The 18,852-nt window shown below is 38.8% G+C and overlaps 1 protein-coding gene across 2 annotated transcripts in view; it reads right to left on the bottom strand.

The window, feature by feature from the left end:
- Positions 1-3,834: 3,834 nt before the first annotated feature.
- The window catches only part of LOC133617099 (uncharacterized), a 40,079-nt gene continuing 25,061 nt past the window's right edge, over positions 3,835-18,852 (bottom strand). Inside the window, exons 3-4 of one of the 2 annotated variants that reach the window (XM_061976818.2) lie at positions 9,418-9,801; positions 3,835-4,776 (exon numbers count right to left, since the gene is read on the bottom strand). In XM_061976818.2, the coding sequence (XP_061832802.2) occupies positions 4,772-4,776; positions 9,418-9,801 (389 nt within the window). In that variant the 3' untranslated portion in view covers positions 3,835-4,771. Of the gene's footprint in view, positions 4,777-8,348; positions 9,802-18,852 lie in introns of those variants that run through there. The other variant, XM_061976817.2, reaches the window with a different exon arrangement.

The following is an 18,852-nucleotide window of genomic DNA, read 5'->3' as shown; positions in this document are numbered from 1 at the left end:
AAACTCTTCTATGCAAAGCGAAAACCGTTTATCAACAACACCCAGAAACGCTGTCGGCTTCGCTGGGCCTGAGCTCATCTAAGATGGACTGATACAAAGTGGAAAAGTGTTCTGTGGTCTGACGAGTCCACAATTCAAATTGTTTTTGGAAACTGTGGACGTCGTGTCCTCCGGACCAAAGAGGAAAAGAACCATCCGGATTGTTATAGACGCAAAGTTGAAAAGCCAGCATCTGTGATGGTATGGGGGTGTATTAGTGCCCAAGACATGGGTAAGTTACACATCTGTGAAGGCGCCATTAATGCTGAAAGGTACATACAGGTTTTGGAGCAACATATGTTGCCATCCAAGCAACGTTACCATGGACGCCCCTGCTTATTTCAGCAAGACAATGCCAAGCCACGTGTTACATCAACGTGGCTTCATAGTAAAAGAGTGCAGGGACTAGACTGGCCTGCCTGTAGTCCAGACCTGTCTCCCATTGAAAATTATGAAGCCTAAAATACCACAACGGAGACCCCCGGACTGTTGAACAACTTAAGCTGTACATCAAGCAAGAATGGGAAAGAATTCCACTTGAAAAGCTTCAAATATTGGTCCCCTCAGTTCCCAAACGTTTACTGAGTGTTGTTAAAAGGAAAAGCCATGTAACACAGTGGTGAACATGCCCTTTCCCAACTACTTTGGCACGTGTTGCAGCCATGAAATTCTAAGTTAATTATTATTTGCAAAAAAATAGATAAAGTTTATGAGTTTGAACATCAAATATGTTGTCTTTGTAGTGCATTCAATTGAATATGGGTTGAAAAGGATTTGCAAATCATTGTATTCTGTTTATATTTACATCTAACACAATTTCCCAACTCATATGGAAACAGGGTTTGTACATTTGATGAACAGTTTTCCATCCCTTAGCACTTTCGCCATCTCCACCTCTCCAATGTCCTTCTGTAACCCCTTAACCCAGGGGTGTCGAACTCATTTTAGCTCAGGGGCCACATGGAGGAAAATCTATCCCCAAGTGGGCCGGAATGGTAAAATCATGGCATGATAACTTAAAAATAAAGACAACTCCATGTTGTTTTCTTTGTTTTACTTTGGCCAAAAACAGAACAAGCACATTCTGAAAACGTATAAATCACAAATAATCTTCTGGACAAAACACTTCAAGCTTGTTGAAAATTCTGAAGAAATTGGTGCAGTTTCAAAAACACAATGAGCTTAGACTTTGTCTCAGTGTATCTACAAAGCCAGGATTAAAATTTAAGTCACAGTCTTATGTAAACTCTTCTCGGTATCAAATAACTCCTTTGTCATGTCCACGTATCAATCCAGCGTTAACTCAACAAACCGTAAGAAACAGAGGTAAAAACTATTCAAAAGGGTTAAGTTCACTTTTCTCGTGTTTGACAGAGACATTTTGGGGCGACGAGGGTGCCAAATGACGACATGTTCGAAGCAGAAGACATAAAACGGCAGGTTTTAAGTTTCATGCGGGTCGAGGAGGAGGAGCCTCAGTCACCCTTTACTGTGTTCCTCATAGGCGCCGATCTACATTTCTGCCAGTAGGTGCTCGGTGTGTGTGTATTAAAAAAAAAAAAAAATAGACGTTCAGCAAAGTTAATATCCCATATGATTTGTGGCTTTATTATTTTATAAAACGGACCAAACTCGCCACAAAATTAACTACAACAAGGTTGATTTTTGAAAAATTATTTTAAAGATTGAAAGTTGCCATCAATCCCCCGTGGGTGCTCGGCATTGTCCGTGGATGCTGGGGCCCCAAAGCACCCACGGGATCGGCGCCTATGCTCGGTATAAACCGTTTGCTTGCCTGACAGAATTGCTATTGTGACATCCAGTGGACACATTTAAAACTAGGGCTGCGAATCTTTGGTGTCCCACGATTCAATTCAATATCGATTCTTGGGGTCACGATTCGATTCAAAATCGATTTTTTTTCGATTCAACGCGATTCTTGATTCAAAAACGATATTTTCCCGATTCAAAAGGATTCTCTATTCATTCAATACATAGGATTTCAGCAGGATCTACCCGTCTGCTGACATGCAAGCAGAGTAGTAGATTTTTGTAAAAATCTTTTATAATTGTAAAGGACAATGTTTTATCAACTGATTGCAATAATGTACATTTGTTTTAACTATTAAATGAACCAAAAATATGACTTATTTTATCTCTGTGAAAATATTGGACACAGTGTGTTGTCAAGCTTATGTAAGCCACTGTGACACTATTGTTCTTTTTATTTTTATTTTTTTATAAATGTCTAATGATAATGTCAATGAGGGAGTTTTAATCACTGCTATGTTGAAATTGTAACTAATATTGATACTGTTGTTGATAATATTCATTTTTGTTTCACTACTTTTGGTTTGTTCTGTGTCGTGTTTGTGTCTCCTCTCAATTGCTCTGTTTATTGCAGTTCTGAGTGTTGCTCGGTCGGGTTTGGTTTTGGAATTGGTCGGGAAAAATATCGTTTTTGAATCGAGAATCGTGTTGAATTAAAAAAAAAAATATCGATTTTGAATCGAATCGTGACCCCAAGAATCGATATTGAATCGATTCGTGGGACACCCAAAGATTCACAGCCCTGCTGAGAAAGTTGATGAATGCTCATCAAACACTTATTTGGAACATCCCACAGGTGAACAGGCTAATTGGGAACAGGTGGGTGCCATGATTGGGTATAAAAGCAGCTTCCATGAAATGCTCAGTCATTCACAAACAAGGATGGGGCGAGAGTCACCACTCTGTGAACAAATGCGTGAGCAAATTGTCCAACAGTTTAATAACAACATTAGGGATTTCACCATCTACGGTCCGTAATATCATCAAAAGGTTCAGAGAATCTGGAGAAATCACAGCATGGCCGAAAACCAACTTTGAATGCCCGTGACCTTCGATCCCTCAGTTGGTACTGCATCAAAAAGCGACGTCGGTGTGTAAAGGATATCACCACATGGGCTCAGGAACACTTCAGAAACCCACTGTCAGTATCTACAGTTTGTCGCTACATCTGTAAGTGCAAGTTAATACTGTACTATGAAAAGTGAAAGCCATTTATCAACAACACCCAGAAACGCCGCCAGGCCAATCCGGCCTGTTGTAGGCGCAAAGTTGAAAAGCCAGCATCTGTGATGGTATGGGGGTGTATTAGTGCCCAAGACATGGGTAACTTACACATCTGTGAAGGTGTAATAGTGTGATGGTGTTGCTCTATATTATGAACTAGACAGGGTGTTGTATTTTATTTTGAAGTGTCGCTTTTATTTTTGAAGAACCGGATGTCTGGTGCGGGAAGTGTCTTCGCTGTTTTTTCGTTTGTTTACTTTCTCTTGCTACGGACTTCTGAGTTGGAAGGGTAATAGTTCTTCACTGCTCCGCGTTTCTTCACTTTCCGTTGTACATATTCTTCCTAAACGTTCTTAAATACTTGAAAAGTTAACACAATAATGCTGTGGGTACAAGTGACATGTTGTTTGAAGTTATTTTTCTGCACAATTCTGCTAATTAAGAAGTAGAGTGTCGACTGTGTGAATTGTTTGACTGGTCGCATAAACGCAACACAGGAGCAGAAATCAGTCCGCCAGAAAGCTGGGACCTGTGTGTGTGTGTGTGTGTGTGTGTGTGTGTTTTGTGTTTCCAACACGGGTATGTGGATTTGTGCATTATTATTTTTTTCCTGATAAAACGTTTTTGTTCATGGACTTTTGAGTTGGAAGGAGCACAAATCAGTCCGCCAGAAAACTGAGACCTGTGTGTGTGTGTGTTTTGTGTTTCCAACACAGGTCACCAATAAATAGTGAAACGACGGCATGGTGAAGTGTCTTTTATTAAAAAAAAAACCTCACTACTAAGACTCACTACAAAGGCACCATTAATGCAGAAAGGTACACACAGGTTTTGGAGCAACATATGTTGCCATCCGAGCAACGTTATCATGGACGCCCTTGCTTATTTCAGCAAGACAATGCCAAGCCACGTGTTACATCAACGTGGCTTCGTAGTAAAAGAGTGCGGGTACTCGACTGGCCTGCTTGTAGTCCAGACCTGTCTCCCATTGAAAATGTGTGGCACATTATGAAGCCTAAAATAGCACAACGGAGACCCCCGGACTGTTGAACAACTTAAGCTGTACATCAAGCAAGAATGGGAAAGAATTCCACCTGTAAAGCTTCAAAAATTGGTCTCCTCAGTTCCCAAACGTTTACTGAGTGTTGTTAAAAGGAAAGGCCATGTAACACAGTGGTAAAAATGCCCCTCTGACAACTTTTTTGCAAAGTGTTGCCGCCATTAAATGCTAAGTTAATGACTATTTGCAAAACAAATTAAGTTTCTCAGTTGGAACATGAAATATCTTGTCTTTGCAGTCTATTCAATTGAATATAAGTTGAAAAGGATTAGCAAATCATTGTATTCTGTTTTTATTTACCATTTACACAACGTGCCAACTTCACTGGTTTTGGGTTTCGTATTTTAAAAGTCTAATCAACCAAATAGTTCTCGACCCCTCTGCGGACTCCCGAGGGGTCACGGACCGCCTGTTGAAGACCACTGCACTAGACTTATAGACAGTCTATGAGTAAATCGGTAAATAAAACCAGAAAAGTCTGCCTTGTTTTTCTTCGGTGGAGGTTTTACAGCAGCCAAAACATCCATGAATCACACTGCTGCCATATTGTGGCTGCATTAGAGCTTAAGACGAGAGCTGGGGACAAAGAGCTGCACCTTTGAGTCCTACACACAGGATTCAACCTGAAACAGACAAAATGTTGCTATTTTCCAGTGATTTTAGATTTGTTACAGTATGGCGTCTGTATCTAGAAACTGTCGTGCTTCTCTCTCGTATTTCAACACAATACGAGTAAAATGTTGATTTAAACCAGTGGTTCTTAACCTTGTTGGATGTACGGAACCCCACCAGTTTCATATGCGCATTCACCGAACCCTTCATTAGTGAAAAATTAAATGTTGGGTTATTTTCAAATTCAAGACAAAGTTATATGTTTTTGGTAACACTTTAGTATGGGGGACATATTCTAAGTAACAGAGACTTAATTCAGAGTTTTTTGGACACTAGGGGAACATATTCTAAGTAACAAAGACTTAATTTAGAGTTATTTGTTAGGGTTAGGGTTAGAGCATGGGTGTCAAACTCTGGCCCACGGGCCAAATTTGGCCCGCCGTTTAATTTCACTTGGCCCTTGAGGCGATATCAAATTAACACTAAAGCTGGCCGCCGCGGTAACACCACATTCACCGCTAATTCTAATACTTGCCAACCCTCCCGGGAGTCTTCCAAACTTCAGCGTTCCTCCCGAGAATCGTCAGGTATGCTGTTTTTCAGCCAGTCCAACGAGTGCTGGCCCAGTCTCATAACATGTGCGGCTTCTGCACGCACACACAATTGAATGCAACGCATACTTCATCAACAGCGATACAGGTTACACTGAGGGTAGCCGAATAAAAAACTTTAACACTGTTAGAAATATACGCCACACTGTGAATCCACACCAAACAAGAATGACAAACACATTTCGGGAGAACATCCGCATCGTAACACAACATAAACACAACAGAACAAATACCCAGAACCCTTTGCAGCACTAACTCTTCCGGGACGCTACAAGGTGTGTGTGTGTGTGGGGGAGGTTTGGCGGTAGTGGGGGGTGTATTTTGTAGCGTCCCGGAAGAGTTAGTGCTGCAAAGGATTCTGGGTATTTGTTCTGTTGTGTTTATGTTGTGTTACAGTGCGGATTTTCTCCCAAAATGTGTTTGTCATTCTTGTTTGGTGTGGATTCACAGTGTGGCGTATATTTCTAACAGTGTTAACGTTTTTTATACTTGCACCCTCAGTTTAACCTGTATCGCTGTTAATGAAGTATGCGTTGCATTCACTCGTGTGTGCGTACAGAAGCCGCACATATCTTGTGATCGGGTCTGAACGATGTTAGAATGGACGAAAAACGGACGTGACGATAGCTTGTAGAGTACCATAAAGGCAGTGCATTTAAGGCACTCCCCCAAGACTGTGGTCCGGGTGGACGAGATATAATGACTGATGAACACCTTTGTTCGATAATAAAGGTGCATCAACTCAAAGCCTGAGCCCTGACATTAATGAACTAGCATCCAAGAAAAGATGGCAGGTATCTGGCTTGGGCACATCAGATTAGATCAGTGTGTTGCAAACTGAGCAGTTTAAAGTCCTGAATGGTTGTTATATTCATTGTTATTTTATTTTCAAATTTATTAGCCTGTGGAAAAAGTTAATGTTGATATTTACCTCAGAAGGCTGCAAATAGAAAAGAGGCATTCAATTTTTATTTAAATTGTATTTGATATGCCATTGATATTTTTTAAATTATTATTATTATTATTTGAAACTCGATTTTGCATGTCACTATAAAGTTATATAAGCCTTGCTTGTTCAATATTCAATGCAAAACTTGTTTGGGTCCCTATTAAAAGGTTAATTTGTTCAACCTTGGCCTGCGGCTTTGTTCAGTTTTAAATTTTGGCCCACTCTGTATTTGAGTTTGACACCCCTGGGTTAGAGGGTTAGGGCAGGGTTAGAGGGTTAGGGTTATAATAAGGCCATGCCGAATAAGGCATTAATAAGTACTTAATAATGACTTGTTAAGAGCCAATATGTTACTAATTTGCATGTAAATAAGCAACTAATTAATAATGAATATGTTCCCCATACTAAAGTGTTACCATGTTTTTGTACTGGTGCACAAAATGAACCGTGCATGAACATCACCTTGTTCAAAGAACAAAACCAACACAGTGCATAAACTCACAACAAATTACACACCTGCAAATCAGTCTGACTTCTGCTGTTGCCGTATCCGTATTACGCCGATAGGGAGAAGTTTTTATTTACACGATGAGTCGGGTGTGTCTCGACCTCCGCCGAACCCCTGAGCCCGACTCACCGAACCCCTAGGGTTCCATCGAACCCAGGTTAAGAACCACTGGTTTAAACAGTATGTAACAAAATCAGTGTCACCGTATTAAATGTATGCTGCACTTTTTTTTAATGAATATTTTTGAAAACAGCAAAGCACATTTCATGTACCAGGCTTCATACAAACACACATCAGAGGCCGGCAGAAAAAACAGAGAGAGTCTTCCAGAAGGCAAAGAAGGAAAGAGTGAGACAGATAACATAATAAATGTTCTTCAAGAATGAACTGATTGCTGCCATCATAAAGAGAGATAACATAACAAACACACTTTTGATGTGAGGGAAAACTCCAATGTTGTCCTCCACCAACCAGACTGTCTGAGCATGTTAGTCAACATTGTTTATTTGCTTCAGAGTTGATCTAAAATAATGTAGCTGCTGTTCTTAGTGGCACACTAACCTGGAACTCATGAGGGAATCCAGTGTCATACACACAACAGATCACCACTATCTAAGTGACGTGTAAATGACAGAAATAAACAATTATTATCAGCCTGGGATAAGATTACTTCCAGGTTTGTCTGGGGTGGCAAGAGACCGATGTGAGATAATCAACACTGAAATGATCCAAACACAAACATGACTCATATACTACCATACTTGCCAACCCTCCCGAATTTTCCGGGAGACTCCCGAAATTCAGCGCCTCTCCCGAAAACCTCCCGGGACAAATATTCTCCCGAAAATCTCCCGATTTTCAGCTGGAGCTGGAGGCCACGCCCCCTCCAGCTCCATGCACCTGAGTGAGGACAGCCTTTTTTCACAACGGGAGGACAACAAGGTGACAAGAAATAAATCATCCAGACGAGAGATAAATTGTATTATTATGTTTATCTTACCTAAAAATAAATATATTTATTAATTAAAAAAAACAAAAACTAAATACATTTTTACTATATTTTGCTAAAAACATCAAAATTAATTGTATTTTTATTTGTATTTTTTCTGACTCCTTATTACATCCAGGCATTAGAATTATTCATTAAAATAAACAGATTTGACATAATTAATTTTACATTTTCATAATAATTCATTTAAAATGACCATATTTAATTATTAAAATAATTGCTTGTTTATCAACAACTTTAGCATTTTATTCGTTACATTTTGAAGCTCTCAGAAGCCAAGTTATGCTATATTCCTTAAGATTTATTTATGCAAGTTTGAAGTATCAATTATCTAAACACAGTTTTGTTTGCATATTTTCAGGATGTAGATATATATATATATATATATATATATATATATATATGAAATACTTGACTTGGTGAATTCTAGCTGTCAATATACTCCTCCCCTCTTAACCACGCCCTGCCCCACCCCCGACCACGCCCCCACCCCCCACCTCCCGAAATCGGAGGTCTCAAGGTTGGCAAGTATGATACTACATACTATGGAAGACCTGGTCAAGAAAAGATGGTTGAAGTGGATAATTTATTTAGAAAAAAAAAAAAATCTAAATACTTATTCTTGGTAAAGAACCACCTTTTAGATGATAAGAAACCTAGTGTAAAGAAAACATATATTGATCCCACAAGCATGTTTTGTTACATTTATCTATGATTGTTAATACTGTTTTTATTTATTTTTTAATTATTTATTCAATTATAAACAAAATGTAATTATACTACTTTTTTTTTAGTTTAGATACCTATATATTTGTTTCCAATAATATATAATAATATACAAATCCCAATGAATATTAAGTATAAAAAAATAAAATAAACTGTTATTACTATTACTACTTCTACTACTGCTATTTTCCATGCAAGATATTCTACTTCTACAACTTGACAATCATATAGCACAAACTGGACAGGAAAACATTTATTCTCTGTTGTGTGCCGACGTTTGTGCTGTCAAACTTTGCTTTTCAGATTAACCTTCATCACGAAGTGGACAACTGAAAGGTTTTTATCCTGTGTGTTTTCTCATGTGAAATTTCAGGTTGGCCCTCTGAGTAAATGTAGCTCCACAAAATGAGCATTTAAAAGGTTTTTCTTGCGTGTGTGTTCTCATGTGTGCAGTCAAAGTGCCCTTCAGAGAAAATGTATTGCAGCAAACTGAGCACCTGAAAGGTTTTTCTTGCGTGTGTGTTCTCATGTGTACAGTCAAATTAGATTTCTGGGAAAACTTTTTACAGCAAACTGAGCAAATATAAGGTTTTTCTCCTGTGTGCGTTCTCATGTGTAGTTTCAGGTTGTGCCGCAGAGAAAATGCGTTGCCACAAACCGAACATTCGAAAGGTTTTTCTCCTGTGTGCGTTCTCATGTGCAAAATCAGAGTGGCCTTCTGAGAAAATCTATTGCAGCAAACTGAGCATCTGAAAGGTTTCTCTTGCGTGTGTGTTCTCATGCGTTGAGCATAATTACTTTTTTTACAAAACATTTCAGCACTATACAAGCAGGTAAAATCTTTTTTACCTGTCTTCTTTTCAGAGCATTCAGGGTGTTGGTTGTCAGTGTGAGTCCTCATATCACCCTCACAGTCTGTATGGCTGCTCAAAGGTACTTGGGTGTGGTACTCGTTTTCATCCTCAGCAGAGTGTGATGTTGTGTCGTCTGATAGAGGAGCAAATAGGTTGTCACCTTGTGGTTTGTCTTCATGGTCTTCAGTCTTCACAGAGAAACCAGTCAGAGGCAGGTTGGTGAGATCAGCCTCCTGCAGCCCTTGAAGACACTCTTCTCCTGACTGACTGATACAGTATTTAAGGTGGAGGGGCTGTGGATCCTCCTGCTTCAAAGTGGAGCTTCCGTCCTGTGGTGTAAAGGGATATTCTTCTTGATGACCAATCAGCTGCCGGACGTCTACAGAACACAAATACACTTTAGCTCAGACATGTCAGACTTTGTAGACTGTGCTCTCTTTGTTCAATGCAGTTTCAATTGCTACTTATTGTAAAAGGTAACACCGGCTATATTTTATTCTGCCCTCCCTGAATGTTGCCATTTAGTTTGCCAAATATGTAAACAATCCTCTGAGTTGGATTTGGAAAAAAAACCCTATTGTATTTTCCGGACCATAGGGCGCACCAGATTAAAAGGCACACTGACGAGGAGCGGGTCTAGTCAGGTCTATTTTCATACAAAAGGCACAGCGGATTATAGGGCGCATTAAAGGGGTCATATTATTCTTTTTTTTTTTCTGAATCAAAAACACTTCCTTGTGGTCTACATAACATGTGATGGTGGTTCTTTGGTCAAAATGTTGCATAGATGATGTTTTACAAATCATCTTCAAACCGCTTTCTGACAGTCGCTTCATTATGCGCCGTTTTGTGGGCGGTCTTATTTACGTGGCTCACCTTCGACAGCGTCTTCTCCCCGTCATCTTTGTTGTAGCGGTGTAGCGTGCAAGGACGGGAGTGGAAGAAGTGTCAAAAGACGGAGATAACTGTTTTAATGACATTCAGACTTTACTTCAACCAATAACAGAGCAGCATCTCCTCATCCGGAAACAACAACACCCATGAAAAAACGTCTGACCGGAACTCTCTAATAACTAAAGTTCCTTGGGTGAATAATGTAACCTCACTACACCGGTATGTTTTAGCACTTTCATGGCAAGTTTACTGACAGATATAAGTAAGAACTTTACACTACTTTATTTTAAAAATGGCAACAGCGGAGGATGAATGTCCCATAACAAGAGGATAGAGAAAAAGAAGAAGCTTATCAACTACGGTGTCGGCACAGACTACAAAGACGGACACACGCAAATTTTCAGGACTTTTGCGGATCCCAAATACAGATCAGCAGTTATCAGAAGGTAAGAAAAGTTGCTTTTACATAATATTGCGAAACAAAACGCCAGATAATATGTCTTACCTTATACACACACCATAATAATACTAGTATGTTGAAGCACAGTACAATCCATCAAGCGGTGCGGCTTCATAGCTCACTAAAGTCGTACTAAAACATTTTGATATATTTTTGATATACTTTCTATATTTTCAACGGAACATATAACATTTTAGTGTTGTTTACTTGAGTCATATTGCAGTCTACACGCATCTACACGAGGACGGCATGGAGCGGTTGGGAGAGTGGCCGTGCCAGCAACCTGGGGGTTTCTGATTCGATCCCCAGCTTCTACCAACCTAGTCCTAAGCAAGACACTTAACCCTTGCCCCTGATGGCTCGTGGTTAGCGCCTTGCATGACAGCTCCTGTCATCAGTGTGTGAATGTGTGTGTATACAAGTATAACCCATTTACAATGTATCTCTTATGTGTGACTGCCATCTACTGGTCCCACTAATCATTTCACCATGTACCAAATAAAATCGAGGTCGGTAAGCACAACCAAAATTATTCCGTACATTAGGCGCACCGGGTTATAAGGCGCACTGTCGAGTTTTGAGAAAATGAAAGGATTTTAAGTGCGCCTTATAGTCCGAAAAATACGGTAGGTGTTATGTTGATATTCTTCACAATGAAGTCACCGTAAAACCAACCATACTAGAGAAAGTACATTATATGTACACATGAAGTGCACATACATGTAGGAATCACGTCAGATTAATAATATAATTTGGAATAAACTGAAAAAAAGCAATACAATTATGCAGGATGAAGTTTGAGCTATAATGCTAACATACAATAGACTAGTTTGGAGACAAGCTAACTCAAATTAGCATGGCCAATCGCAGGCACTTGTACTGTATATAAACAATTATTCTGTTGAACATGATAATTTGATTGCGCCTTTACTTGCTATATTCTACGCTTTTATTTTGGAGCGCTGTGCACCAGGAAGTGACGTACCACTATGGTGCCAATATTGATTGATTGATTGATTGAGAAGTTTATTGACATCTTAAAGACTTGAATCCATGTCATGCTTTAAAAAAGGCAAATGGATGGCACAAAAAGCCAAAAGGCTTGTTTCCGTTGTGGTCCATTACATATTCATCACATTTGATGCATTCAATAATAAAAGTTATATAACCTGTAAAATGTATATAAAAAAATTACGTTAAAAAAATGGAAAAATTGTGTACATATACAAAGTATACATGTCAGGTGATTTGGGAGGGGGGGGGTATATACACACTATGTACATGACACTATGATATATAGATGGAAAAGAAGATAAATATGACCTATGGGAAACAAGGTTACTTGGTCATTTATAAATCTTAAAATTAAAGGAGACAATTCAGCAGAAGACAGAAGGAAAAATGCTATGCCGAGCTAATAAGGCTAATTGATGACAAGAGCTTGTCGCTGATTCGACATGAAGCTGCTGACGACGGCGGAAAAGCCCTGAAAATATTGAAAGAGCATTAATCTGGGACGAACGAGCCGAGAATAATAAGCCTGTACACATCGTTGACCAAGACAAAGAAGATGGACAATGAAAGTGTCACTGACTATATAATAAGAGCGGAAATTCTTATCACACAGAAGCCATGACTGATGGGCTAACCATAGTCATGATACTTGGCGGGCTACCAGACTCCTTCAAGCCAGTGTAGTCAGAGTGTGGTGCAGGTACTGTCAAAGCTGGACACAAAGAATCCCTATGTAAGAAAAATGATGGATGAGATAATGCCAGAAAGGTTGCAGGAGTTAAAGACCTACTGAAACCCACTACTACCGACCACGCAGTCTGATAGTTTATATATCAATGATGAAATCTTAACATTGCAACACATGCCAATACGGCCGGGTTAGTTTACCAAAGTGCCATTTTAAATTCCGCGCGGAATATCCTGCTGAAAACGTCTCGGTATGATGACGCCGGCACGTGACGTCACGGATTGTAGAGGACATTTTGGGACAGCATGGTGGCCAGCTATTAAGTCATGTGTTTTCATCGCACAATTACACAGTATTCTGGACATCTGTGTTGGTGAATCTTTTGCAATTTGTTCAATCAGAATGGAGACAGCAAAGAAGAAAGCTGTAGGTGGGAAGCGGTGTATTGCGGGCGGCTGCAGCAACACAAACACGGCCGGTGTTTCATTGTTTACATTCCCGGAAGATGACAGTCAAGCTTTACCATTGGCCTGTGGAGAACTGGGACAACAGAGACTCTTACCAGGAGGACTTTGAGTTGGATGCGCAGACGCGGTACCGTGAGTACGCATGCAGCTGCGGCTTCCAAACATTTGATCGCTTGCCCGTACGTGCGGGCCGCTATATGCATGTCACGTACGTAACTTTGGGGAAATATATGTGCTGTATGAACTTTGGGGAGGTGAACGGTACTTTGGGCTGTGGGATTGAGTGTGTTGTGCAGGTGTTTGCGTTGTATTGGCGGGTTATATGGACGGGAGGGGGGAGGTGTTTGTTATGCGGGATTAATTTGTGGCATACTTAATATAAACCTGGTTGTGTTGTGGCTAATAGAGTATATATATGTCTTGTGTTTATTTACTGTTTTAGTCATTCCCAGCTGAATATCAGGTCCCACCCGCCTCTCACAGCATCTTCCCTATCTGAATCGCTCCCACTGCCCTCTAGTCCTTCACTCTCACTTTCCTCATCCACAAATCTTTCATCCTCGCTCAAATTAATGGGGAAATCATCGCTTTCTCGGTTTGAATCGCTCTCGCTGCTGGTGGCCATGATTGTAAACAATGTGCGGATGTGAGGAGCTCCACAACCTGTGACGTCACGCGCATATCGTCTGCTACTTCCGGTACAGGCAAGGCTTTTTTATCAGCGACCAAAAGTTGCGAACTTTATCGTCGATGTTCTCTACTAAATCCTTTCAGCAAAAATATGGCAATATCGCGAAATGATCAAGTATGACACATAGAATGGACCTGCTATCCTCGTTTAAATGAGAAAATCGCATTTCAGTAGGCCTTTAAGTTAAAAGTACCAATGATTGTGTGGTAAAATGTGTCCTCTACAATTGACCCATCCCCTTGTTCACCCCCTGGGAGGGGAGTGGAGCACTGAGCAGGAATAATTTTGGTGATTTAACCCCCAATTCCAACCGTTGATGCTGAGTGCCAAGCAGGGAGGTAATGGGTCCCATTTTTATAGTATTTGGTATGACTTGGGTTTGAACTCACGACCTACCGATCTCAGGGCGGACACTTTAACCACAAGGCCACTGAGCAGGTTAGAAGGGCAAACAGGTGATGATAGAGACCATCTCTTCAAAGCCAAAGATGCAAAGCATGAAAGATCAGGGAACAAGGTCAAATTGAAAGGCATCATAGTGGAGGGAGGAGCAAATGACATCAACAAGTTTAAAAAGTGTTGATGACACGTTCCAACCGGAGACACGTTCAGTGTATGAAGATAATCAAGGCACACTTGCCAAAAACCCAGTGAACAGACTAAGGCAGGAGTTGGCTGTTAAGACAGATTATAACAAAAACAATAAAAAGTGGTAAGCAGCCTCTCCTCGGCGAGTCAGGCAGGGCTAAAGCAATAACAAATGTTTTTATAGCAGCAGATATAAGTCCATATTGCATTAAAAACTAGATTTTGACCCACTTCTATGGTGGAAGAACAATGAGTCCATATATCCTCTTACTGCCAAGTTAGCCGTTAGACGTTGTTATGTTTCTTCACATCAAAATATTCCGCTTTGGAGATTTTTGAGGATATAAACATAGTTTTCTTCAACAAAAAAGGCATACAACACACAAACACACACGGCATACAAAACATCAAAAACATAACTTATAATCGACAGAGAGATCGGAAATTGATTTAGACGCTTAAATGTTGAAAGAAAAAGAAGAAACTGTTAAAAACATTTAAAGTGATTTAGGTAGCCCTTTTTGTCTTTTTGGACATATATTTTATTATTATTATTTATTATATTTAATACACTATCTGTATTTGCTTTTGTTTTATTTCCTTGATGTTGAAAGTGCCTTGACTTTAGTGTGAATTATAAATGTTTATAAGAAATTAGATAAAAATGTATTGCCCTGTAAAAAAAAAAAAAGAAGTACCGTATTTTTCGGAGTATAAGTCGCACCGGCCGAAAATGCATAATAAAGAAGGAAAAAAAAACATGTATAAGTCGCACTGGAGTATAAGTCGCATTTTTTGGGGACATTTATTTGATAAAAGCCAACACCAAGAATAGACATTTGAAAGGCAATTTAAAATAAATAAAGAATAGTGAACAACAGGCTGAATAAGTGTACGTTATATGAGGCATAAATAACCAACTGAGAACGTGCCTGGTATGTTAACGTAACATATTATGGTAAGAGTCATTCAAATAACTATAACATATAGAACATGCTATACGTTTACCAAACAATCTGTCACTCCTAATCGCTAAATCCCATGAAATCTTATACGTCTAGTCTCTTACGCGAATGAGCTAAATAATATTATTTGATATTTTACGCTAATGTGTTAATAATTTCACACATAAGTCGCTCCTGAGTATAAGTCGCACCCCCGGCCAAACTATGAAAAAAACTGCGACTTATAGTCCGAAAAATACGGTAGTTATTTTTTTATTTTTAAAACCTTTATTTATAATATTCAACATTCACATACAATCAAATAAATAATAATAATCAAAACAAGTACATGTTGCCGTGTTTTTTTAAATTATTTTTTTTTTTTTTTGAAGTAGAGAAGTACCGTATTTTTCGGACTATAAGTCGCAGTTTTTTTCATAGTCCAGTGCGACTTATATATGTTTTTTCCCTTCTTTATTATGCATTTTCGGCAGGTGCGACTTATACTCCGAAAAATACGGTAGTTGCCTGACTTGCTCGCCAGGGATGATGTCACTATTGTTGTGCCGCCCTCGATTTGTAAGAATATCTTTAATCAACGATAGTAATCTAATAGTTCGCAACTTTTTTTTCGCAAGAAAAAAACGTAAAAAATAAAATTTTTGTAACGCGATTGGACGTGGTCAACCTTCATTTAGCTGATTTATCGGACAAAAGTTGAAGGAGTATGTTACTTATTTGCTTAGGAATTAGTCCGGCGCGAATATTTGACTGACTGCCAAATTGTACTTAACTATCACACGTCTTTTTATTTGGGAGGCAAGTTTTATCGAGACGTTACGTCACTACGTCAGAGTGACGAAGTAACGGGAGATTGAAAACTTACTAAGCTAACTTCATGTCGTTACGCGGTTGTGTCATGTGACACTTGTGTAAATAACGGCGATACCTGCTTTTGGCGAGACGGCATTACTGGGATCAGCTTGCGTGGATGATGGCTTCTGTTGTGAAATGATCGTTGTTGTTACGAAGTGAGACAAAGTTAAGTTTATGTGCAGAATTCAGTGTGAAAGTTGGGGAAAAAGCCTCCGTTTTTTTCTTCTTTGACGTTTCCTTCGTCCTCCTCTTCCCCCAGCGAGCCAGGAGTTTGTATTTTTACTCGACTACAAAGGGAAATATTGTAAATATGTTTGAAAAGTCCTACACAAATTCAATAAAGACGTTGCTATGAGCGAGGAGGTAAAAAACAAAAATAATTAAAAAAAATAAAAATGTACGAATATCTTGGCTTTACCCAAACACATTTTCTTGATCAAACTCTGAAAAACGTCTTCTTGTCCACAGCTTTATTGACCGTAAAAGAGGTCAAACTGTAAACCTACAAGCAGAAAGGATGCTTACATTAAAGACACCAATTACCATACTTGCCAACCATCCCGAATTTTCCGGGAGACTCCTGAATTTCAGTGCCTCTCCCGAAGATCTCCCGGGACAACCATTCTCCCGATTTCCAGCTGGACAACAGGCACACCCCCTCCAGGTCCATGCGGACCTGAGTGAGGACAGCCTGTCGTCACGTCCGCTTTTCCTCCATATAAACAGCGTGCCGGCCCAGTCACGTCATAACATCTACGGCTTTTGGAGAGTGCACACAACAAGACGGAGACGAAGCAGAAGAAGGAAGAAGAGACAGTCATGGCGGCGGCGAGTGACAGAGAATAGAACGAGGATGGACAATTCAACCCTAAACTCACTCCTTTCCTGCAAATTAAATTTCACAGATGCTGCCCATACCTATGCTCCTTCAAAGGCTGTGCTACTGGCTGCAAAGCATTGCACTTTCAAATACAACAATGAGTAGAGGAGTGTTATGTGTGTGTATATGTGTAAATAAATGAACACTGAAATTACAGTATTTATTTTATATATATATATATATATATATATATATATATATATACACACACACCGGTATATATATATGTATATATATATAAGAAATACTTGAATTTCAGTGAATTCTAGATATAAATATACTCCTCCCCCCTAAACCCACCCCGCCCACCTCAACCCCCCTCAATCTCCCGAATTCGGAGGTCTCAAGGTTGGCAAGTATGCCTATTACACACACAAGCATACTACAATAACAAATGCTTTATATTCTGGATAAAGAAACACCAAAAAAATATGTATTTTAAGCACTCTACAGCAAACTATCTTACTATGCTAACTAGGGCTGCAACAACTAATCGATTATAAAAATAGTTGGCGATTAATTTAGTCATCGATTCGTTGGATCTATGCTATGCGCAGAGGCAATTTTTTAAATTTTAATTTATTATTATTATTTTTTTATAAACCTTTATTTATAAACTGCAACATGTACAAACCGCTGAGAAACAATAATCAAAATAAGTATGATGCCAGTATGCTGTTTTTTTTTAAATAAAATACTGGAAAGGATAGAAATGTAGTTTGTCTCTTTTATCCGATTATTAATCGATTAACAAAGTAATAATCGACAGATTAATCGATTATCAAATTAATCGTTAGTTGCAGCCCTAATGCTAACATTCACTTCACAGTATGAAATTACGAAAATTAGCACGACTGCCTTTTGGCCATAAAACGTCCCAAATTACATCACAGCCAACAAATAATACACCACAATCAAATATTACTGTAATATTCTGGGTTGGAGTCAATAACCAGGCGAGGTGATGAAGTTACGTCTCTTTTTTTATTTTATTTTTTTGTATTAATTTATGTATTAATTTATTTTTGTTACATTTCTTTACTTCATACTTCAGAACAGACTCACACACTCGCTGTCAGGCATAGACATGTTATAAGTAGACGCAGCATTGGCTGCTGTGAAGCGAGAAATTGGGCCGCCATCTTGAAGTGGTGATGAGGAGCCTAAACTGACAGGTTGACAGGTAGAAAACAAAGATGGTGTTCAGCGTTTTCCTACTCAAATGATGGGACTGTTGAAAATAAGAATCGGGGGATTACTTTTCACAAGTAAGATTTAACATTAACGTACTATTGGTTGTATTTTGTGAAAATAATATTACCACAGAGTGGAGAAGGAGCAAATATCTTCAATAGTACTGATTGTGATTAGGGATGTCCGATAATGGCTTTTTGCTGATATCCGATATTTCGATTTTGTCCAACTCTTTAATTACCGATGCCGATATCAACCGATATATACAGTCATGGAATTAACACATTATTATGCCTAATTTGGACAACCAGGTATGGTGAAGATAAGGTCCTTTTTAAAAAAGTTAATAAAATAAAATAAGATAAATAAATTAAAAACATTTTCTTGAATAAAAAAGAAAGTAAAACAATATAAAAACAGTTAACTAGAAACTAGTAATTAATGAAAATGAGTAAAATTAACTGTTAAAGGTTAGTACTATTAATGGACCAGCAGCACACACAATCATGTGTGCTTACGGACTGTATCCCTTGCAGACTGTATTGATATATATTGATATATAATGTAGGAACCAGAATATTAATAACAGAAAGAAACAACCCTTTTGTGTGAATGAGTTTTTTGGGTTAATGCACTAATTGTAAGTGTATCTTGTGTTTTTTATGTTGATTTAATAAAAAAACAAAAAAAACTAAAAAAACAAAAACGATACCGATAATAAAAAAACGATACCG

Source organism: Nerophis lumbriciformis, linkage group LG16 (genome assembly GCF_033978685.3).
Source record: "Nerophis lumbriciformis linkage group LG16, RoL_Nlum_v2.1, whole genome shotgun sequence".
Taxonomy (NCBI): Eukaryota; Metazoa; Chordata; class Actinopteri; order Syngnathiformes; family Syngnathidae; genus Nerophis; species Nerophis lumbriciformis.
Note: the sequence above shows the minus strand (reverse complement) of the source record. Positions and strands in the feature narration are given on the sequence as shown.